This window comes from Saccopteryx leptura, chromosome 1, assembly GCF_036850995.1.
Source record: "Saccopteryx leptura isolate mSacLep1 chromosome 1, mSacLep1_pri_phased_curated, whole genome shotgun sequence".
NCBI classification, from domain to species: Eukaryota; Metazoa; Chordata; class Mammalia; order Chiroptera; family Emballonuridae; genus Saccopteryx; species Saccopteryx leptura.
Genome location: NC_089503.1, coordinates 873,471 through 896,152, shown reverse-complemented (window position 1 = coordinate 896,152; position 22,682 = coordinate 873,471). Strand labels below are relative to the sequence as shown.

The window sequence follows — 22,682 nt, the reverse complement described above, 5'->3', positions numbered from 1 at the left end:
GGTGGGACAAGATGGCTCCTGGGGGAGGGGGCGGGGCACTCCTAAAGATGGGTGCTGCTGATGGCCACACAGCTCTGCTAAAGCTTCTGTCCGACATGCATGCAGGCCCAGCTGGGGGGCCCAGCAGAGGTGGGGTCCGGGTGAGGACAAGGGCCCTGCCAGCCACATTTGGACATGCAGTTAGCCTCCCTTTGCCCCAGGGCGGTTCCCTTGGCTTGGCGGCCGTATGCAAACTAGGAACAGGAGCCCATGTGGGCTGGCCCTTATGTGTGCCTGGGGCATCGTCTGCTTCTACCCACAAAGACCTGGAATGGCCAGTCTGGCCTCCCAGATCAGGAGACTGGGCATGGTCACCTAGACCAGTGGTTTTCAACTGCTGGTCCATGGACAAGTCTGTAAGTTTTGTCCCAGTCTGCAAGTTAACCACCCTGATGATGTATGAAGACTACAGGCCCAGTGATCTTAGTTGAACTCACTTATGCTCCGAGTGGTACCAGCTTTAATGGGCCCTGAAATGATTCCCCTGTCACCAAGTGGAAGATGGAGTAAGTGAGCTAGATCCTATGTTCTCCCACCCTTCCTAGCTCTGTCCAGAACAGAGGATGGTTCCTGGGGAAGGTGGGAGGGGCCACTTGTCAGTTCACCCATCACCAGCCCACGCCCTTCTCAGTGTAGCACTTGGGGTGCAAAGTCCAGACTGGGCCACGCTAGCGTAGGACGTGTTTTAGATGGGCCATGACATACTGTCCCCACAAGGTGGCGTTACTGGTCTGACCAGGAGCCTGCTCTGGTGGAAAGCAGCAGGTCATGGCATCTGGGACCCCTGAACCCTGCCTGCAAAGCACTGGGTAGGGGGCCATTGAGGGATCTGGGCACAGGAAGAGCTCAGGCAGGCTCCAGTCTGGCACGGGGTAGACGGCAGCTCACGCCTTGCTGTGGACTGACTGCCTGTGTTGCACGCAGCTGGTGGCTGGAGCCATGGAGCCCGAAGGGGCACGCCACTGAGGGGTGCAGTGAAGCACAGCACAGAAAACATGAAGCTTTAATGCACAATGCAAAGATTTACATACAATCAAATCTAGGATTGGTCCCCGTTCCGATTGGTAAAAAACGCACGACTCATCCCCAGGCGTGTGGTCAATCACCAGATGCAAAGCTGGCCTGGATCTGCTGCCCAGGCTACTTCCCATTTTCTGCGCTGAACATGCGCTCCTAGAAAGACAGTGAAAGGGGCTAGGAAATGCATGCCAGGCTGTCCCCTGCAGGTCCACACTGTGGACAGGGTCCTGGGCAGGCCACAGACCAGCCACCAGGCGCTGGCCCCTCTCTCAGGATGGCACACCCAGGGCCAACCTTGCCCAAGCTCAACCACAGAGCACTCACCACCAGCACCCGCTCCAGCTTCACAGCGTCGGCGGCAAACTTGCGGATCCCGTCCGAGAGCTTCTCCACAGCCATCTGGTCCTCGTTGTGCAGCCAGCGGAAGGCCTTCTCGTCCAGGTGGATCTTCTGCAGGTCACTGGCCTGGGCTGGAGGAGGACAGCAGCCTGGCTCTCCACGTCCACCCGTACCCACAATCCCACCCTTGGGCCCACTGCCACCCTGTGCCCTCCTGGCCTGTAGACAGCTTCCAGTGTGCCACCCTGTGCCCTCCTGGCCTGCGGACAGCTTCCAGTGCAGGGGGCCGACATAGTCTGGCCCAGCCCTGCAGCCCCCACCCCGCCCCCACCCCACTGGCTCTCACCACACCCTCGGGTGACCCCGAGGCAGGGCCGTACCCGCCTTGGCGGACAGCGTGGGTGCCAGTTTGCTGCTGTCCTTGAGCAGCTCCCCCAGGAGCTTGGGCGAGATGGTGAGGAAGTCGCAGCCAGCCAGGGCCTTGATCTCGCCAGTGTTGCGGAAAGAGGCGCCCATGACGATGGTCTTGTAGCCGAACTTCTTGTAGTAGTTGTAGATCTTGGTGACGCTCTTCACACCTGGAGAAGGTGACCCAGGAACAGTGGGTGCTGTGCCCACTGCCCTCCCCATCCCACACCTGCCCTGGCACCTCAGGGGGCCACTCACCAGGGTCCTCCAGGGGCTCGTACGACTTCTTGTCTGTGTTGGCCACGTGCCAGTCGAGGATGCGCCCCACGAAGGGGGAGATGAGCGTCACGCCGGCCTCGGCGCAGGCCACAGCCTGGGCGAAGGAGAAGAGCAGCGTCATGTTGCAGTGGATGCCGTGCTGCTCCTCGAGCTCCCTGTGGGGACAGCACCCACATTTCCAAACGGGCAGAGGCAGCAGAGGTCCCCTGAGATACCTGTTTGTCCCCGGCCAACACCCACGCCAGCGCTGGGGACCCCAGTCCTGCCCAGCACGGAACCGCCTGGGGACAGCACCCACATTTCCAGACGGGCAGAGGCAGCAGAGGTCCCCTGAGATACTCTGTGTGTCTCGGCCAACACCCACACCAGCGCTGGGGACCCCAGTCCTGCCCAGCATGGAACTCCCTGGGGACGGACACCACCATGCCACTTCTGACCACAGTGCTGTCCTGCCATCTCACAAGGAGCTCCAGGCTCCCCTGCCCCCTCACCCTCCCTGGGCCACCCTGTGGCAAGCTCCTCAGTCCACCATAACACCCTGGGCTGAGTCCTGGGGTCAGGGCATGGACCGCACTCTGTCACAGAGCCGGGGTGTGGGCTGACAGCTGAACCCACGCTTGGGCTCCTCTGGCCAGATTCCCACGGCAGCAGACACGTTCAAAAGGGCCTCTGCATGTGGCCATGAGGGGTGGTTAAGAGCCACACCCCCACTGGGAGCTGGCAGACGGCACCACAGCTGCAGGAAACAGTGCTGCTCCTCCAGCAGGTGGACGTGAGTGACCAGATGACCCACGTGTGCCCCACACAGTGACAAAACTCTGTGCTAGTATTCACAGCAGCAGCATCTGTAGCATCCATCCCAGAGGCAGGAGCAACGGCGTGTCCACGCAAGCGTGAAGGAACACAGACCCAGGAGTACACGGAGTGTGCGCACAGTGGGACCTCCGCCTTGAAGGAACGCAGCCCTGACCCCTGCAGCACGGTGAGCCTGAGCACGCCAGGTGCGGAGCCACACATCGTAGGACTCCCTTCCCTGGGAGACGCCCACGGCAGGCAGAGACGGGAGGAGCGGGCTGCTGGGTGGGGGTGGGGGTGGGGAGTCGCTCCTGGACACAGCCGTTCCATGTGGCTGCGGGTGACCACAGGCCCCTCCCCCACGGGGCACACGTTTGGCATAAACGGATCTGCTGTCCTGAACTATGAGAAGGACGGGCGCGTGACACGCCTGCATGTGTCCCCCTCGTTTCTGAGGGTCTGTGAGCAGGACCTTGGCACCTGGCTGTGGACACACTTGGCTCTGTCAGGTGCCCCGTCTGGACAGTGGGCCCCGCCCCCTGGAACGGGGAGACTTACTTTCCAGCCTGAATCCCTTCCCAGGTGGACGACAGCTTTATCAGAATCCGGTCCTTGCTGACGCCGGCCTCCTTGTAGAGCTCAATGAGCCGCCTGGCTCGGGCCACCATGGCGTCCTTGTCAAAGGAGAGCCTGGAAGAGCAGGGCCCACAGTGAGGGGCACCTTCCCTCAGGATGCCCGCCCAGGACGGAACCAGCCAGCAGCGACCCCCGTCCCGACCACCTTCCTCAGTGGGGTGGGCGGGAGGCAGACTGCGCACGGGGGCTCAGCCTGGGGCACTGCAGCCCCCGCTCGGCGCCCTCACCTCGCATCTACTTCCGTGGATACGCGGCCCGGAATCTTCTTCAGTATCTCCGCTCCAAACAGCACGTACAGCTTATCAATGGCGTTCTCAATCTGTTGCTCCTGTGACCTAAAATCCAAGGGGAAAAAGCAGTGACTTGTTGGGCTTATACGGACAGGATTTACAAAACAAATCCTGCTATTCCTTTGTGAGAATTCTTTCATTCCAACTTTTTATTTTTTAAAAATTGATTTTGAAGAGAAAGGAAGGTGGGGGAAGGGGAGACCATCGATCTGTTGTTCCACCTGACACATTCTTTGGTTGATTCTTGAATGTGTCCTGACCAGGAATAGAACCCGCAACCCTGGTGTATCCAGGATTCCATTACTTTTCTTTCTTTTTTATTTCACAGAGACAGAGAATCAGAGAGAGGGACAGATAGGGACAGACAGACAGGAAGGGAGACAGATGATAAGTATCAATTCTTCATTGCTGCACCTTCATAGTTCATTAATTGCTTTCTTATATGTGCCTTGACCAGAGGCTCCAGGTGAACCAGTGACCCCTTGCTCAAGTCAGTGACATTGGGATCAAGCCAGCGACCTTTGGGCTCAAGCCAGTGACCATGGGGTCACGTCTATGATCCCACGCTCAAGCCAGTGACCCCATGCTCAAGCTGGTGAGCCTGTGCTCAAGCCAGCAACCTCGGAGTTTTGAACCTGGGTCCTCCGCGTCCCAGTCTGACCCTCTATCCAATGCGCCACGCCTGGTCAGGCTTCATCATTTTTCTTAAAAATATTTTTCATTAACAGTAAAATACACATATCAGAAAACTTCCCACTGTAACAATTCTTAAGTGCCCAGTTCAGGGCATAAAGCCCGCTGTGGCGCAGCTGTCACCACACCCGCCTTGGGAACTTCCATCTCCCCAAACTGAGTCTCTCCATCTTTGAGAACTTGAAGAAAGTCATCTCTTTGGAGGTTTCTGTACAGACGAGTGAAGTGCGTGTGTTGTGCCCAGGACAGACCGCTGTCTGAGGGTCACTGCTGGCCCACGGCACGCAGGACCTCGGGCCCGCCTGGCCGAGTTGGGGCAGCTGGGTAAGGGCGGAGGCCTGGGCCTGTGAGCACCCAAGGCACCACCATGTCCCCTGCCCAATTCCAGGGGCACCGAGCCCTTGCTGATGCCCTGCTATGGGGGGCAGGGGCACGAGACCAACCCTGAGAAAGGGACGGGCGAGGCCGGCTGAGGCGGGGGTACACGGTGGAGGCAGTGTGGGCTCGGGGTGCAGCAGGGCTTGACACCTGCATACCACCCGAGTGTCCCCGCCAGGGGCCGCTGCTCCCAGGAGGCACCTTTTCAGCTCCATGTGATCACCCTGAAGAAAATGTAAAATGCCACCCAGCAAAGGCAAATCTGTGGAGACCACTACAAGCACAGTGGCCGGAAGGAGGAGCTGGGACTGACCACAAGCAGGCACCAGGGGACATTCTGGATCAGGCCTGTACCCACGGCCGCATCACAGCATCAATTTACCACCAGAAACTGAACTGTGCACCTAAGACAGTACATGAAGCTGTCCAATCAAGCTGTTCAAAGGCATAGCTCAGTTGTCAGAGCATCATCCTGACATGCTACGGTTGTGGGTGGATCCCTGGTCTGGACACATCCAGCAATCAAACAATGAATGCATACGTGCAGTGGAACAGCAAATCCACGTTTCTTTCTCTCTTAAAATCAATTAAAAATCTTTTTTAAAAATCATTGGGGGAGGGAGACATGGACAGAAAGGGTATCAAACGGCAGAAAGCAGGGGGAACAGCCAGGCTGGGACGCCCCTGTGGAGGGAGCACGGGTGCGGCGGGTCCTCTGCACACAGGCTCCCGGGCTGCACACCTGCTTCACGCAAGTCACACCTCAGCAACACTGAGACAAACACGTTGAGAAGAAAGCTTTCCTGAGCCTAAGACACCTGGGAACACAAGTTCAGTGAGCAAGGGAGAGGAGTGGACGAGCCTGCGGACACCCCTGAGCCCCACAGCTGTGCTCACCCCCCCAGCTTCTTGCCGTAGGCGATGGCCTCCTCCACCAGCTCCTGGTAGGCGGGCATCTGTGCGGCAGCCAAGATCAGGGACGGGTTGGTGGTGGCATCCTGGGGTTTGTACTCATCGATGGCTGGAGAGAGTTCCGGAGAGAGGAAAGTCAGGGGGGCTGCTCGCAGCCTGCACCTTTGCTGGGCCTGCTAGGCCTTCAACACAGAGCCAGGGCACCGCCACGCTCCACACACAGGTCCCTCCCCATCCTGGTCAGGGAAGTCTGTTTGCACGATGATAAAACGACCAGCAAGATGCAGGCTAGAGGTGGAGGGTGCCCTGGGAGGCCGACCTCAGGCACCGCGTGGGCGGGAGGCAGCGGCTGCCTCCACACAGGACAGGGACCGGACACAGCGATCCATGGCAGCTGTCTTCTTCAAACCACTCTCTCCTTAACACCCCAGCTCTTGCTTATGTTACCAAGCTAGGAGTCTCAGGAAGCCGGCAGGGCTTAACCTGGTGTCTCCCTAACCAGGCCATCTAAGTAGGACACAGGAGTGCAGAGTGGCCAGAGGACTCGCCGCTTCGGTAAGTTTATTGGGCCAATTATTTTCAAAGTGTCCTTTGATGACAACACTGCAGAGATGGAGAACAGATGAGAGGCTGGCAGGGAACAGGGAGGGGCCGCCCTCAGGAGACAAGGAGATCGCTGTGGTCCTGGCACAGCTGGGTCCTAACTGTCCTGGTACCACAAGAATCTACACGTGCCTGACCTGGGGTGGTGCAGCGGATGGAGCGTCGACCTGGAACGCTAAGGTTGCTGGTTCAAGACCCTGGGCTTGAACGTACAAGCAGCAACTACAAGGTGATGCCTCCCTCTCCTCCCCCCACCTTCCTTTCCCTCTCCTCTCTCAAAATCAAGAAATAAAATCTAAAAAAAAAAAAAAAGAGTCTACATGTGATATAAATTCACCACAGAGAGGCTCCTCCCCCTCCCCCCCCGCAGGCTGAGACCCGCACACACTGAGCCAGGCCCGCGACCATTAACAATATGGTGCCAGTACCAAGTTCTGGTTCTGACATCATACCACGGTCACACAGGATGTCACCACTGCAGGGCGCGGGGCCAAAGATGCATTGGACTTGGGCTACTCTTGCACCTTCTCGTAAGCCTCTATTTCAAAAGGATGGGCTAGGAAAACATGCTCTGAAGTGGGGCTTCAAGCTGTGCAAACCCAGGGTTGGTGCACGGCAGACTGCCTTCCGCTGGAGAGAATTATGCCTCGATAAAGTCGACTTCTAGCAAAATGAAAAGACCCGCCTGGGATTCAACAGATGCGCTTCAGGTTCAGGGACCCTTAAAGTGAGCGCAAAACTGAGGAAGGGGCACTGTTCTGGGCAGAGCACCCGCGGCTTTGACTATGGGCAAAGAGGCCCGTGACCCCCTGCCTCCTCACAAAGGTAAGAACCCAAACTTCTAAAATGACCACGGAACCGAAGGCCCACAACTACCTGCGAACATTTATGGATATACAATATCAACTAATGTATTTTTATAAAGTTGTTAACAATACTCATTAAAAAATAAAAAACGTTGGCCTGACCTGTGGCGAAGCAATGGACAGAGTGTCGACCTGGAACGCTGAGGTGGCCAGTTCCAAACCCCAGGCTTGCCCGGTCAGGGCACATGTGAGAAACACAACTAGGAGTTGGTGCTTCCCGCTTCTCCCCTCCCTTCCTCTCTTGCTCTCTCAAACCAATGGAAAAATTAAAAACAACATAAAAAATAAAAACTGTCAGTACTTGGGTTTAAATATTTATAATACAAAAAAAAAAAAAAAAAAAAGGAAGCAGTCCCCAGAAGGTGTAGCAGTCTAGCCAGCAGGAAACAGCACAGACCGGGGCTGTCACCTGAGCCAAAGTAAAAAATTACTCCGAGTGTTAAGAAGTGAAAAAAAGCAGGCACTGTCCCAGTGCTCTCTGCCCTACTAACGTCACTGCCTCCAGGTCTGGCGACAAAGGATGGAAAGGAGAGCCCCCACCCCACCCCCGGCTTCTGGTCCCCGGGGAACCCGAACTAGTCAGCCGGTTAACAGACTTCAAGCACGCCCATGGGCTGGCCCCAAGCTGATCACCAAATATGCTTAATCATTCCGGTAGGTTCTGCTAGATAAAAACAATGGTCTTGAAAGGACGAATAATCCTCTTACTCAATGTTATTAAAGCAATGACACCCTGTTTCTCAAGTCACCATGAGAAAGCAGAAAAGAGAGCAAGTCACTTCCTTGTCGTGCCCGGAGCAGTCACACCCACAGAGCCCTGCAGGCTCTTCCCGAAGACCTTCTTTTCCCAAGCAGAACCGAGTGGATGGAGGCTGCTCCAGTCTGTGCGGGGCACCGAGCGGGGACTAACCGCGTGAGCCCTTTACAGAGCGGGCGCCCGCCCGGGACAGCACGACCCTCTGCGCTCCCGGGCGCACAGGCTTCCAGCCACCCCGCCACAGACGGTCCCGCTGTCCACCGGGCAGGGCGCAGGTGTGCAACAGGCGGTGTCACACGCGCTGGTTCTGGTCTTTCTGGGCCAGCACGAAGTCACGTCCTGCTCAGCGGTCAACACTCGCTAAGCTGAGCAAAACCGCCCCGGTGCAACCTCAGGGGTCCAGGTCCCCCTCGGACCCTCCGCAACCCAGAGCCTCCGCCAGCCAGCCGACCCCCGCGGGACTCGCGGCGGTTCCCCCCCGGCTGCGGGGGCGGGGCTCGGGCTGCGCGCCCCACTGCGCGCCCCGCCCCGCGCCCTTTCGCCCCGGGCACCGTCTCCGTCCCCTCGCCCGGGGCTCCTGTGTTCCCCGTGTTCCCCCGTCCCGGGCGCGCGGACCGGAGCGGGGCCGCGGGGCGGCGGGGCGGCGGGGCCCGGAGCGGGGCGGGCCGTGTCGGCGTGCACGACCTCCCTTCCCCCGCGCCCGGCACGGCCTCCGCCGGCGTCCACACGCGGGGCCCCTCACCGTGGAAGTCGCCCGTGTCGGCCACCACGGTGGTGAACTGCTTGAGCTGGTCCAGCGCGCTCTCCATCCTCTGCCGCTTCACCGGGGAGCCCGACATGGCGAGGCGGCGACGGCGGGAGCGCTCGTAGTCCACAATGGCGGCGAGGCCCCGCCCCGGCCGCCGGCCAATCGGGAGCGGCGCGGGCGGGCGGCGAGGCTCCGCCCCGGGTGTAAGCCACGCCCCTGGCGTGTAAATTACGCCCTAGGAGTGAAACCACGCCCCGGGATGGAGGCCCCGCCCCTGGCTGTAAGCCACGCCCTTGAGAGTGAAACCACGCCCACGCCCCACCGGGCAGCCGCCGCCACCGGGTCGGGGGTCCCGCGGCTCCCGTCGCGCGGTCGTTGGTGGGATGCGCGCGCGACGCGGAGAGGGCGAGCAGGGCAGCTTGTGGCCCGCGCGTTCTGCGCGCACTCAGCCGGCCGCCTCGGTGGGACGTCCCCGGAACGTGCGCCCCCGCCCCAGCGGTGCCCCCGGGGGGCGCTCCCCGTCACTTCCCTTCTCTGCAGAACGCGTTCACCTGCCCTGAGGACAGTGAACAGAGGTGCTGCGTCCCACAGTGGCCGGGGCACTTTGGCCCGCCATCTGGGCCGCAGCCTGAGCGCTGTCCAACGTGCCCCCCACATCCCTTGCTCTGGGTCCCGTAGACGAGAAAAGGGCAGCTGCTCCCGCGGTCAGTCCGCGGGGAGCTGGGCGGGCTGAGCGAGCTGAGGGTGCAGGCCTGGGCTTGGGCCACTGCCCACCGCCGGCACCCAGGGTGCACCTGCTTCTCTCAGGCCAGGCCACCCCTCCAGGCCCCCAATGGGGTCACACGTGCCTGGTGCCTGGGAAGGGGCCAGCTTGGGTGAAGCGGCGGGAGTCTAGGCCCGTGGTTTCACCGTCCCCTGCAGATTCAGAGCCGCAGGGAGGGTCCGGTTCTTCCTTGCCTTTGGTTCTGGAATCTTGACTGGCTAAGTAGCGCTAAGTTCGCTGGGTGTCCGGAGGACTGGATTTTTTTTTTTTTTTTTACAGAGACAGAGAGGGGGATAGATAGGGACAGACAGACAAGAACGAAGAGAGATGAGAAGCATCAATCATCAGTTTTTTGTTAGGACACCTTAGTTGTTCATTGATTGCTTTCTCATATGTGCCTTGACCGCGGGCCTTCAGCAGACTGAGTAACCCCTTGCTCCAGCCAGTGACCTTGGGTCAAGCTGGTGAGCTTTTTGCTCAAGCTGGCGACCTTGGGGTCTTGAACCTGGTTCTTCCTCATCCCAGTCCGACGCTCTATCCACTGCGCCACTGCCTGGTCAGGCAACTCCAACTGATTTGTTCTTTGTGGATCGAGGCCTGTGTCAGACACGGGTCCACCTGGCAAGTGTCTGGGGAGGGAAGTTGGAGGTTGGGCCTGGCTTCGGAGACAGTCAAGGGAGAAGGAGAGAGAGCCAGACACCAGGGGAAGATGGGCTCAGGGCCTTGTGTGTGGCCTTTTGGACCTCAGTACTGACCTTGCCAGGTGGGAAGGAGAAGGAAGAGGGGTAGACAGTGCAAACTCCTCTGCGCACTGGAGGTTTTGCTGTGAAGGGAGCAGGGCTGGTGGCGTGGGGAGAAATGACCACGCTTTGTGCCCAGGGACAGAAGAGAAGCATGTGTTCGGCCAGGACCCCAGCTGGACAAGGGCTAGGATCCAGGGCACTCCTGCAAGCAAGAGTGGCTTTTGTCACCAGCCAGGACATCGAGGGTGATAGGTGGGTCAAGCAGCAGACCTGGGCACAGATGGGGCAGGTGGGCAGGCTGCTGGGGGCGTGCCCAGCAGCTCTGCTGACCCCTTCACTTTTTCAGGGATATCTGAGGAAGCAAATCCAGGAGCTGAGAAGGGAGGGGGAACCACAGGGACGAGAGGGGCATGTTGTTAGGTTGGCACCCTGGAGAGGGCCAGGTGTGAGTCAGTGAGATGAGGCCGACCCAACCCTGGTGTGGCCAGTGGGTTCCACCACCTGTTCCTTCTGCTCCTCTGGGCGGGTGTGGGAGAGGCAATGGGTTTAGACCCAGAATGTGACAAGGCAGAACACCATGACGGGGAAGAAAACCGGGCTGGGTCAGGGTGATCTGTCCTGAGGGGAGGTGGAGGGCTGACCGGTTGAGTCAGGTGAGCAGGTGCAGGACAAAGGGCACACGCAGGGCTGAGTGTGAGAACACCACCCACAGCCTGCACTCCTCCCACAGATCCTGTTATCTTAAAGTCTGTCAGAGAGAAGAGAGCCTGGCCGGGCGGTGACGCAGTGGATAGAGCATCCGACTGGGATGCGGAAGGACCCAGGTTCGAGACCCCGAGGTCGCCAGCTTGAGCACAGGCTCATCTGGTTTGAGCAAAAGCTCACCAGCTTGGACTCAAGGTCACTGGCTCGAGCAAGGGGTCACTCAGTCTGCTGTAGCCCCCCCCAGTCAAGGCACATATGAGAAATCAATCAAGCCTAACCTGTGGTGGCACAGTGGGATAAAGCGTCAACCTGGAACACTGAGGTTGCCGGTTCGAAACCTTGGGCTTGCCTGGTCAAGGCACATATGGGAGTTGAAGCTCCCTGCTCCTCCCCCTTCTTTCTTTCTCTCTCTCTCTCTCCTCTCTCTCTCTAAAAATCAATAAATAAAAAAAAATAAAAAAAAAAGAGAAAGCAATCAATGAACAACTAAGGTGTCACAACGAAAAACTGATGATTGATGCTGCTCATCTCTCTTTCTTCCTGTCTATCTGTCCCTATCTATCCCTCTCTCTGACTCTCTCTCTGTCTCTGCCACACACACACACACAAAAGATTTTATTTATTGATTTTTATGGGGCACTTGGGGAGCAAAAAGTATAGTTTCTTCATTTTAGTTGTTCACTGCTTGCTTGTTGTTTGTTGGCTGGGCCTTGACTAGGCAAGTCCAGGGTTTCAAACCGGCGACCTCAGCATTCCAGGTCCACACTCCACCCACTGCGCCACCACAGGTCAGGCTAGATCCAAGTTCTTTTTGTTTTTGCTGTTTGTTTTTTTTTTTTACAGAGACAGAGAGAGAGTCAGAGAGAGGGATAGACAGGGACAGACAGACAGGAAGGGAGAGAGATGAGAAGCATTAATCATCAGTTTTTCGTTGTGACACATTAGTTGTTCATTGATTGCTTTCTCATATGTGCCTTGACCGTGGGCCTTCAGCAGACCCAGTGACCCCTTGCTCGAGCCAGTGACCTTAGGTTCAAGCTGATGAGCTTTGCTCAAACCAGATAGGCCTACGCTCAAGCTGGCGACCTTGAGGTCTCGAACCTGGGTCCTCCACCTCTCAGTCCAACGCTCTATCCACTGCGCCACTGCCTGGTCAGGCTAGATCCAAGTTCTTGAGAACAAATTCAATAACTCAAAGTTCACCCTTTACCACTAGATCACAAGGAAAAGTGAAACATAAAATAAAAATTAATAGTAAAAAAAAAAGGCCACAGCCCTGGCTGGTTGGCTCAGTGGTAGAGCGTCAGTCTGGCGTGCAGAAGTCCTGAGTTTGATTCCCGGCCAGGGAACACAGGAGAAGCGCCCATCTGCTTCTCCACCCCTCCCCCTCTTCTTCCTCTCTGTCTCTTTCTTCCCCTCCTGCAGCTGAGGCTCCATTGGAGTGAAGATGGCCCGGGCGCTGGGGATGGCTCCTCGGCCTCTGCCCCAGACGCTAGAGTGGCTCTGGTCGCAACAGAGCGCCGCCCCGGAGGGGCAGAGCATCGCTCCCTGGTGGGCAGAGCGTCGCCCCTGGTGGGCGTGCCGGGTGGATCCCGGTCGGGCGCATGCGGGAGTCTGTCTGACTGTCTCTCCCCGTTTCCGGCTTCAGAAAAGAAAAAAAGAAAGAAAGAAAGAAAGAAAGAAAAAGGCCACATAGGCCTGCTCTGGTCATTCTGGGAAAGGTGCCTGCCTGCATTTTCAGACAGCTATAGATTCAGGTCACCAGACCGTGTGCATCACCAGTCGGGGTCTGGTGCCTTCATGGGTGTCATATGTACACCAAGAGTCAGATCCCGGAGCTCAGCAGCATAGGGTGCCTCCACAGCGCCTGACCGGACCTTCCAGCCAGGCTGGAGGGAGTCTGTTTGGAGGTATCTTGTCCAGTAAACAATAATAAATCAGCCATCTATCAAGTAAACTGGTTTCCTGACTTTTGTGAGCTTCTCTAGCAATGGAAAAACTTTTTAATTGATTTTATACAGAGGAAGGAGGAGAGAGAGAGATGTAAACATCAATTGTGTTCTACTTATTTATACGTTTATTGGTTGATTCTTTTTTGTATTTTTCTGAAGTGAGAAGCAGGTAGGCAGACAGACTTCCGCATGTACCCAACCGGGATCCACCAGGCATGCCCACCAGGGGGCGATGCTCTGCCCATCTGGGGCGTTGCTCCATTGCAACCAGAGCCGCCATTCTAGTGCCTGAGGCGGAGGCCATGGGGCCATCCTCAGTGCCTGGGCCAACTGTGCTCCAATGAAGCCTTGGCTGCGGGAGAGGAAGAGAGAGACAGAGAGGAAGGAGAGGGGGAGGGGTGGAGAAGCAGATGTGTGCTTCTCCTATGTGCCCTGGCCGGGAATCGAACCTGGGACTCCCACACACCAGTCTAACACTAACACTGAGCAAACCAGACAGGGCCCTTGGTTGATTCTTGTATGTGCCCTGACTGGGGATCGAACCAGCAACCTCTGTGCTTTGGGACGATGCTCTAACCAACTGAGCTCTCCAGCCAGGGCTATTTATTGATTTTAGAGAGAGATAAGGAGGGAGAGAGAGAGAGAGAGAGAGAGGGATAGAGAGAGAGACAAAGGGAACAACATCGCCGTTGCTTCACTTTAGTTGTTCACTGATTGCTTCTCATATGTGCCTTGACTGGGCAAGCCCGGGGTTTCGAACCAGCGACCTCAGCGTTCCAGGTCGACCTTCTATCCACTGCACCACCACAGGCCAGCCTGTGCCTGTGTTGTTTCTAATATTTTATTTTTCTTTCTTTAAGTTATGGAATTTATGGGTGATCTTTTCACGCGCACTTTTCTTCTCCGGCATCTGTTCTAAGTGGACACTGTGCCTCCTTTCCACGTGGCTCTCCCGTGGCACCCCCCTCAGGCTCTCCTCACCCTCACGTCCACAGAGTGGACCCATGGGAGGGTCCTGGGGACACACCGCAGGAGCTGGGCTGCTGTGGGGGGCACTGACGACTAAGCCCAGCACAGCTCGCCAGTCCCCCGTCCCCCTGCTCCCAACACCAGCACTGGCCAGCTTCCTACTTTCTCCAATCCAATAGGTGACATGGGTTTTCCTTGCCTTTCTCTGATGACCAGGGCTGAGCACCTGCTCAAGGACTGTAAGCCTGAGGGTTCCCCTGCAAGCGCCCCGTTCCTGGCTGAATCCTGCTGTTCTGCGGGAGTTTTCCATGTAGATTCTTCACCAACGACTCTCAGACTTTGGGGCCTCAGGACACCTGTACACACTCAGAAGTCATTTGGACCCCAGAGGATTTTGTTTATGTGGGTTACCTCTATCAATATTTACTGTAGTAGGAAGCAAAACGGAAAATCCAAAGACGTGCGCTTCCTCATTCCTCTCACGAGAACAGTGACACGGCCCCGGCCAGGTGGCTCAGTGAACAGCACGTCGGTGGGCATGTGCACCTCCTGGCTTCGACCCCCGGTCAGGGCATACAGGAGAAGCGGCCATCTGCTTCTCTTCCCCTCCCTCTCCCCCTTCTCTCTCTCCCTCTTGCAACCAGTTGGCTCGATTGGTTCAAGTGTCGGCCCGGGTGCTGAGGATGGCTCAGCTGATTTGAGCATTGGCCCCAGACGGGAGTTGTCTGGTGGATCCCAGTCAGGGTGCATGTGGGAGTCTGTCTCTCCATCTCCCCACCTCTCACTTGAAAAAAAAAAAAAGAACAGAGTCAGGCCATTGCACAAAGCCTCTTACACCACACAGCTGACCGCTGCACCAGACCAGGAAACACTCCAGGAAGAAGGTTGCAAATACCCTCTCATTTCAGGACCTTCCTGAAAGTGGCAGCCCCGGGCCTGTAGGTGGAGGGCTCAGCTGGCCCAGTGATTCTCCAAACTCGCTGCCCACCCTTAGATGCCCAGCAATCCTGAACTGGCCCATCCTACCCACGCCTCCAAAATCCTGCTTAGTCCAGACCCCAAAACCTCACATACCCAGCACTGTCCATTCGCCCCTCAGGCCCCACCTCAAGGGAGGTGAGCCCACGTAGCTTCTTATTCATTTATTTATTTATTTATTTTTGTGACAGGGACAGAGAGAGACAGATAGGGACAGATAGGGATAGGAAGGGAAAGAGATGAGAAGCATCAATTCTTTGTTGCAGCATCTTATTTGTTCATTGACTGCTTTCTCATATGTGCCTTGACCGTGGGGCTACAGCAGACCGAGTAACCCTTTGCTCAAGCCAGCCACTCTGGGCTCAAGCTGATGAGCCTTGCTCAAACCAGATGAGCCCACACTCAAGCCGGCGACCTCGGGGTTTCGAATCTGGGTCCTTCGAGTCCCAGTCTGATGCTCTATCCACTACGCCACGGCCTGATCGGGCGAGGCCAAGTAACTTTATCAACAAGTCACTGGGTGGCATTTTGGAGAGTTGGTATTCAACATGTAAAGATAATACTTCTGTGAAAAGCAATGACAGGAGGTCCTCGAGCTATGACACAGTTCCGTTCCTACGACAGTGACATAACCCAGATTTTGGTGTAAGTTGAAACACACCCTAGCCTAAGTCACTTACCTATCCTAACCCAGTTGTCAAATCCCCATCTAGAACATAAGAAAGCTACTAAGCCACAGAAAAAGAATACCATGTATTCTTCCATTCAGGCAACCAAACTATTTCACCCACCCAGTAGTCCGTAAGTACCACGTGCTAATGGTGTAAGCCAAAACACTCACATCTCAATTGTTTAAAGTTTTTATGGGAGTGAGCATTGTAAACTTGAAACGTCGTATGGCGAGACTGTTGTAATCCAAGGACCCCCCCCTTTATTTTTAAAACCAATATAGTGAGAAGAGGAGTACCATCCTGTGGGATTCCCCCTACCCCCTGCCCTCTGCGGTCAGCGCTGCCTGGGCTGACGTGGACGAGGAAATCCGGCCTCACACAGGTCTCTGGCTGGAAAGGCAGGATTACCCCCTTTTCGGGGAACTGTGGACTTTCTCCTTTGATACAACACCAAACCCCAACAGGTGGCAGCTCCCTGAGGGCGGAGGGCGATCGGGAGCATGGACACAGCAGCACACGTCACCCCGGTCACGCCAGGACCCCGGTCCTGTTTGCTCTGCGAGGGGTCTCTGGTCCATGGTGACTCCTTTTTTTTTTAATTTTTAAAATTTTTTTATTTTTTTATTCATTTTAAAGAGGAGAGGGAGAGACAGAGAGAGAGAGAGAGAGAGAAGGGGGGGAGGAGCTGGACGCATCAACTCCCATATGTGCCTTGACCAGGCAAGCCCAGGGTTTTGAACCAGCAACCTCAGCATTTCCAGGTCGACGCTTTATCCACTGTGCCTCCACAGGTCAGGCCCCTGGTGACTCCGGAGCAGCCTGCACTGGTCCCCAGAGTCACGGACGTCCGCGTGTGGACACATCCCGTTTCCAGTGAGGAACTCTCGCCACGAACGCTCACACCACCACACGCCTGTCAGGACAGTCTGGAGGTCAGGAGGCTGTCCTGGGATGGGCAGCTTCCAAAACTCTTATTTCCATTGAAAGCTCAAATTTACAGTAGAGCTAAGACTGTCTGTTGTTGTCCTTGAAACGACAAGGTCCCTCGTCCAATGTGGAGGAAGGACCCCTCACCTGGGTCAGTGACCAGGTTAGCTCATGCGCACCTGGGGTGGCACCCGTGTCCGGGCACAGCGGGGTGCCTGGGCGACACCCCGTTCCTCACCAGCCGAGACTGGGTGACGGTAAACTAGGGACGTTGCTGATTCACAGGGACGCACGCCCTCACTGGCTCTGGCGCCTCTTTCCCCAGGAGCGTGTGCTGGGGAGGAGGGGGCCCCCGGGGGTGGGGGGCTCACCCAGGGGGCACTTTGCACCAGCTGAGGGAACGTGAGCCTGGGGGGAAAGGCTGGTCACGGATGAGTTTCCTGAGGCCCATCTCTGCCTCCATCTTCACATGACATTCTCCGTGTGTGCATTTGTTACCAGAGCGGGACAGACCAGGGACGCGTCTGCCTCCGGCGGGCTGGGAGTGTGGGGATTCCTGACTTTGTGCAGGAGAGATGTCACAACATGAGTCCAGGTGATTTTTTTTTAAATACCACTTCATGTATATATATATCTATCTATATATCTATATATATATTTATTTATTATTTTTTTTACAGAGGCAGAGATAGACGGGGACAGACAGACAGGAACGGGGAGAGATGAGAAGCATCAATCATTTTTGTTGCGCGTTGCGACACCTTAGTTGTTCATTGATTGCTTTCTCATATGTGCCTTGACCGTGGGCCTTCAGCAGACCGAGTAACCCGTTGCTGGAGCCAGCGACCTTGAGTCCAAGCCGGTGAACTTTTTGCTCAAACCAGATGAGCCCGCGCTCAAGCTGGCGACCTTGGGGTCTCGAACCTGGATCCTTCCGCATCCCAGTCCGACGCTCTATCTACTGCGCCACCGCCTGGTCAGGCTGATTTTTTATTTTTTAGATTTAAAAAAAAATTTATTGATTGATTTTTAGAGAGAGAGGAGTGAGAGAGAAAGAGAGAGAGAGAGAGAGAAGGGGGAGGAGCAGGAAGCATCAACTCCCATATGTGCCTTGACCAGGCAAGCCCAAGGTTTTGAACCGGCGACCTCAGTGTTCCAGGTCGAGGCTTTATCCCACTGCACCACCACAGGTCAGGCCAAGTCCAGGTGATTTTGAGAGTATGGTTTTTTTTTTTTTTTACAGCTGCGGACAGTGAAAAGAAGGAAGGGATTTAAGCCCGGGACAGGTTGCCAGTCTCACGGGGACCCTTAGGGTTTAGGAGAAAGAGCAGAGATACAGGCCTAAGGGAGAGGCATAGGCGTGCTCTAGAGAGAGTCCATGCTGGGTCCTTTGTCTTGAGGCTTTTTATTTCTCTTCTGTATTTTATTTAAAAAATTTTTAATATCACTATATTTTGAGAGAGGGAGAGAGAGAGAGAGAGAGAGAGAGAGAGAGAAAGAGAGAGAGAGAGAAGGGAGGAGGAGCAAGAAGCATCCACTCATAGTAGTTGCTTCTCATATGTGCCCTGACCCGGCAAGCCTGTTTTTTGTTTTTTTTTTAAGATTTTTTTTAAAATTCATTATAGAGAGTGAGAGTGAGAGTGAGAGAGAGAGTGAGAGTGAGAGTGAGAGAGAGAGAGAGAAGGGGGGAGGAGCAGGAAGCATCAACTCCCATATGTGCCTTGACCAGGCAAGCCCAGGGTTTTGAACCAGCAACCTCAGCATTTTCAGGTTAACGCTTTATCCACTGCGCCACCACAGGTCAAAGCCTGGGGTTTTGAATTGGCAACCTCAGTGTTCCATTTCAACGTTTTATCCACTGCACTACTACTGGACCACTGGTCAGGCATTTATTTTTCATTTTTTAATTGATTTCACAGAGAGATGAAGGGGAGATGAGAGAGAAAGAGAGAGGAACATAGATCTGTTCCTGTATCTGCCCTAAGCAGGATCTACCAGCAACCTCCCTTCGGGACGACGCTCCAACCAACTGAGCTATCGGGCCAGGGCAAGACTTTGTATCTTTCTTTAGCTGGTGGGCATCCTAGGAGAGGTCTCATGGGAAGGTCTTAACAGAACATTCATTAGCTTTCCAGGTGTGTCCTTCGATATGTCGATTCATCAAACCGTGAATAAAGAGGGAGTCAGGGATATTTTCTGGTTAGTTTTATTTTTTATTTTTTATTTTTATTTATTTATTTATTTTTGTATTTTTTCTGAAGTGAGAAGCAGGGAGGCAGAGAGACAGACTCCCACATGCACCCGACTGGGATCCACCGGGCATGCCCACCAGGGGGTGATGCTCTGCCCATCTGGGACATTGCTCCATTGCAACTGGAGCCATTCTAGCACCTGAGGTGGAGGCCATGGAGCCATCCTTAGCGCCCGGGCCAACTTTGCTCCAATGGAGTCTTGGCTGCGGGAGGGGAAGAGAGAGACAGAGAGAAAAGAGAGGGGAAGGGTGGAGAAGCAGATGGGTGCCTCTCCTGTGTGCCCTGGCCAGGAATTGAACCCGGGTCCTCCGCACACTAGGCCGACGCTCTACCGCTGAGCCAACCGGCCAGGGCCTGGTTAGTTTTATTTTTAAAGCACATCATCACCTGACCTGTGGTGGCACAGTGGATAAACCGTTGACCTGGAATGCTGAGGTCACCAGTTCAAAACCCTGGGCTTTCCCGGTCAAGGCCCAAGGTCCGTATGAGAAGCAACTACTATGAGTTGATGCTTTCTGCTTCTCTCCCTTCTTTCTCTTTCTCTCTCCCTTCTCTCTAAAAATTAATCGATAAAAAAAAAAAATCTTTAAAGAAAAGAACCTTATCAAAGAGGGACAAGGATCCAGGTCAGTCTTTAAGGTGCTCAAACTGTTGGGTTGAGTCTCAGTTTCCCTGATTCCGCCCAGGAGGGAACTTCCCGGTTTCTCACTGCACTTTCCTGCCTCATGTATGTGTCCAAATTTCCTTATTATAAGCACATCGGTAAGATGAGTTAGGGCCCAACCTGATGACCTTTTCATACATGAGTTTGGAGGATGAGAGATAAACAATTCAGCCGTGAACACAGCTGTCGTGTTACGAGGCGGCAGAGAGCTACCAGGGTCATAGGCCCCCAGAGGACCCGAAGACACCCCCCTCCCGAGACCTGCCGTCCACTCCTTGCCAATTTAAACATGGACAAGTTGCCCTGGCCGGTTGGCTCAGTGGTAGAGCGTCGGCCTGGCGTGCGGAAGTCCCGGGTTCGATTCCCGGTCAGGGCACACAGGAGAAGCACCCATCTGCTTCTCCACCCCTCCGCCCTCTCCTTCCTCTCTGTCTCTCTCTTCCCCTCCTGCAGTCAAGGCTCCACTGGAGCAAAAGATGGCCCGGGCGCTGGGGATGGCTCCTTGGCCTCTGCCCCAGGCGCTAGAGTGGCTCTGGTCGCAACAGAGCGACACCCCGGAGGGGCAGAGCATCGCCCCCTGGTGGGCGTGCCGGGTGGATCCCGGTCGGGCGCATGCGGGAGTCTGTCTGACTGCCTCCCCGTTTCCAGCTTCAGAAAAATACAAAAAAAAAAAAAAAAAATTAAACATGGACAAGCTCTACAATGGGCAGCTCCCGTTAGCCGACCTTGTGACCCCTTTGGTGAATGCAACCCCCTCTTGTTCATGAAGACAGACTCAACCACTCGTTGCGAAGGGTTTTGTACGGGACGTTCTTGGTCAACTTCCGCACAGACAGCATCCACGGTTTCCCTTATGAACTTGGTAGAGTAGCATCTGACCTGAGTCTAATCGCTCTGAGGTTCATTCACTTCGGGCGGAGTGGGGGTGGGGTGTCATAAGGCTCCTTCGATGTGTCTGCAGACAGAGCCATTTTCTCAGGGCCCCCCAACCAAGAGTGCATCCCTGCTGAGCGCCCCCTTCACCGGGTCCTCTCTGTTTTGTGCCTGGCAGCTCGATACCGGAGCAGAGCGAGGAACATCCTACCCCTATACTAGTCTGTGCCTTAACCTGGTGGTCAAACAATTTGAAAAAGCTTTAAAAAAGGAGGTGTTCTCAAGTAAAAAAAAAAGATCAAGTGAGTAATAAAGAAGGAAAAAAGAAAGGAAAAAAAAAAAAGGAGGTGTTCTTAAACAGCACAGGCAGCCCCTCTTGCCTCTGGGCCAGCTGGGCTGGACTCAGGGCCCAGGGCACCGTGGGGGAGGGGAGAAGAGGCATTAGAGCCATGCTGGTGGGGGTTGGGACACAAAGACACCCCTGTCCCCAAGACAGAGAGAACCTTGTTGGTGGAGACCTTTGTGGAGCACAGCTGGGCACAGAGCGGGTACTGGGTGGGCAGCTCCACCTTCACCCAGGGTGTGGGCCCCCCCTCTGCCCGTAGTCAGCCCCTCTGCAGACCTGCCCCCACTGGGACCCTCCCTCTGCAGACCCGCCCCCACTGGGACCCTCCCTCTGCAGACCTGCCCCCACTGGGACCCTCCCTCTGCAGACCTGCCCCCACTGGGACCCTCCCTCTGCAGACCTGCCCCCACTGGGACCCTCCCTCTGCAGACCTGCCCCCACTGGGACCCTCCCTCTGCAGACCTGCCCCCACTGGGACCCTCCCTCTGCAGACCTGCCCCCACTGGGACCCTCCCTCTGCAGACCTGCCCCCACTGGGACCCTCCCTCTGCAGACCTGCCCCCACTGGGACCCTCCCTCTTCCCTGCTTGAGCAGTCTGCACTGGGAGGCAGGGAGGTAAGTGGTGAGAGGCCAATTGACTTTGTACCCATCCCTCCCTCCACTCGGGGGCTCTGGGCAGGTGGCCCGGCCCTCTGAGCCTTGTTCTTGGTCAGTGTCTGGCCCCCTCAACTCACCAGGATGCCAGGGAGTTAAGGCCAGGTGATTTTCTTAGCCACCCCCTAACCTACGGACCCCAGATATTGACGCCCTCAGGTCAGAAGCCGAGTGACTCCTCACACCTACCCTGTGTGACCTTGGGCCCATCACATCTGCCTGTTCCCGACAAGGAGATGACGGGAAGCCCCTTCTGGGAGCCTAGCGGCCTGGGCAGACAGCCAGGGCCAGGGCACCTCAGAACAGCAGCTCCTTGGTGGTGGCAGCTAGTCAGGGGACCGGGGAGCTCAGAGATTGGGGGCTGAGGGGCTCGGAGGCTGGGGCCTCTACAGGCTGTCTAGGAAGCAAGCGGGGACAGAGGAGGACAGAGGAGATGGGGACCTGTGGATGGGGTGGAGGGAGGGGAAGGAGGAAGGGAGTTAGGAAGCAGTGTAGGCTCTGGGGCTCTGAAGAGATAAGTGACCCAGCCCAGAGGCTGTGCCCCACGAAGCCCAGACCATGCTGGGGACGGAGGAGCCCTGCTGGGGAGGACTGAGTGGGAGGCTGGACACGGGGCAGTGCCCCAACCCCGGGTTCTAATTTCCGCATCCTTGAGCCAGCCGAGGCCCCATTCAGAGCAGGTGGAGCCAGGGGTGCCTATCCTATTATGAGGAATGGGCTCAGCCTAGTAGGGCAGGTGGGGGTGGTCTTGTTGAGGGACCCGTAACCTCCTGGTGGTCCCAGATTAGTGGGATCTGCGGGTTTTCAGAGGGGTGTTGCCCCCAACCCTCCCCTCCTCCCCCTGGGGCCCCATCTCTCTGTCTGCAGGGTCCTTCCCAGATTCAGATGGGCAGACTTTTCTGGCCTGGAGGTGGGCGGAGGTCCTTCCTTTCCTGTGGAGTTGGTGCTGTGGTGGTCAAATTCCAGGGGTGGCCCATCGGGCACCAGAGACCACTCCAGCTCCCCTTGACCGAGCCCTGCTGGACGGACTAGTATGGCCTGTCCCAGCTAAGTGGGCCTTTCCAGAGCTGGGAACTGGTCCTGTCTTGATGGCCCACCAACCAAGGGACAGCCCCCCTTGCCAGGCCCAATACTCTCCACATTGAGCTCCCTGCAGTCACCCCTGTCCATCAGTTAGAGACCTGTTGGAATAGCTTTTATTTTAACGTACTGATTTTAGAGAGAGAATAAGAAAGAGAGAAACATTGGTTTGTTGTTCCACCTATCTATGTATTCATTGGTTAATTCTCGCATGTGCCTTGACCAGGGATGGAACCTGCAACCTTGGCATAGAGGGACGACGCTCTCACCAACTGATCTATCCGGCCAGAGCCAACACTGGGCCCTATGGACACCCCGACCCGGGATTGGTCCACTGGCTT

At 56.1% G+C, this 22,682-nt stretch overlaps 1 protein-coding gene across 1 annotated transcript; it reads right to left on the bottom strand.

Moving 5' to 3' along the window:
• Positions 1-1,028: 1,028 nt before the first annotated feature.
• Positions 1,029-8,918, bottom strand: TALDO1 (transaldolase 1). Its single transcript, XM_066371577.1, has 8 exons — positions 8,758-8,918; positions 5,775-5,898; positions 3,744-3,851; positions 3,439-3,570; positions 2,065-2,240; positions 1,779-1,976; positions 1,384-1,529; positions 1,029-1,212 (listed from the first exon to the last, which is right to left on the bottom strand). The coding sequence occupies exons 1-8, from the start codon at positions 8,852-8,854 to the stop codon at positions 1,180-1,182; spliced, it is 1,014 nt and encodes a 337-aa protein (XP_066227674.1). The 5' UTR covers positions 8,855-8,918; the 3' UTR covers positions 1,029-1,179.
• Positions 8,919-22,682: the final 13,764 nt, after the last annotated feature.

Bases quoted from the DNA above. Each gene is read 5' to 3' on its own strand.
- TALDO1 (XM_066371577.1), bottom strand. From the start codon at position 8,854: ATGTCGGGCTCCCCGGTGAAGCGGCAGAGGATGGAGAGCGCGCTGGAC. The intron at 3,852-5,774 runs GTGAGCACAGCT...CTTGGATTTTAG, and splicing joins TACGGCAAGAAGCTGGGGGG to GTCACAGGAGCAACAGATTG. The intron at 2,241-3,438 runs GTAAGTCTCCCC...CTGTCCCCACAG, and splicing joins GAAGGGATTCAGGCTGGAAA to GGAGCTCGAGGAGCAGCACG.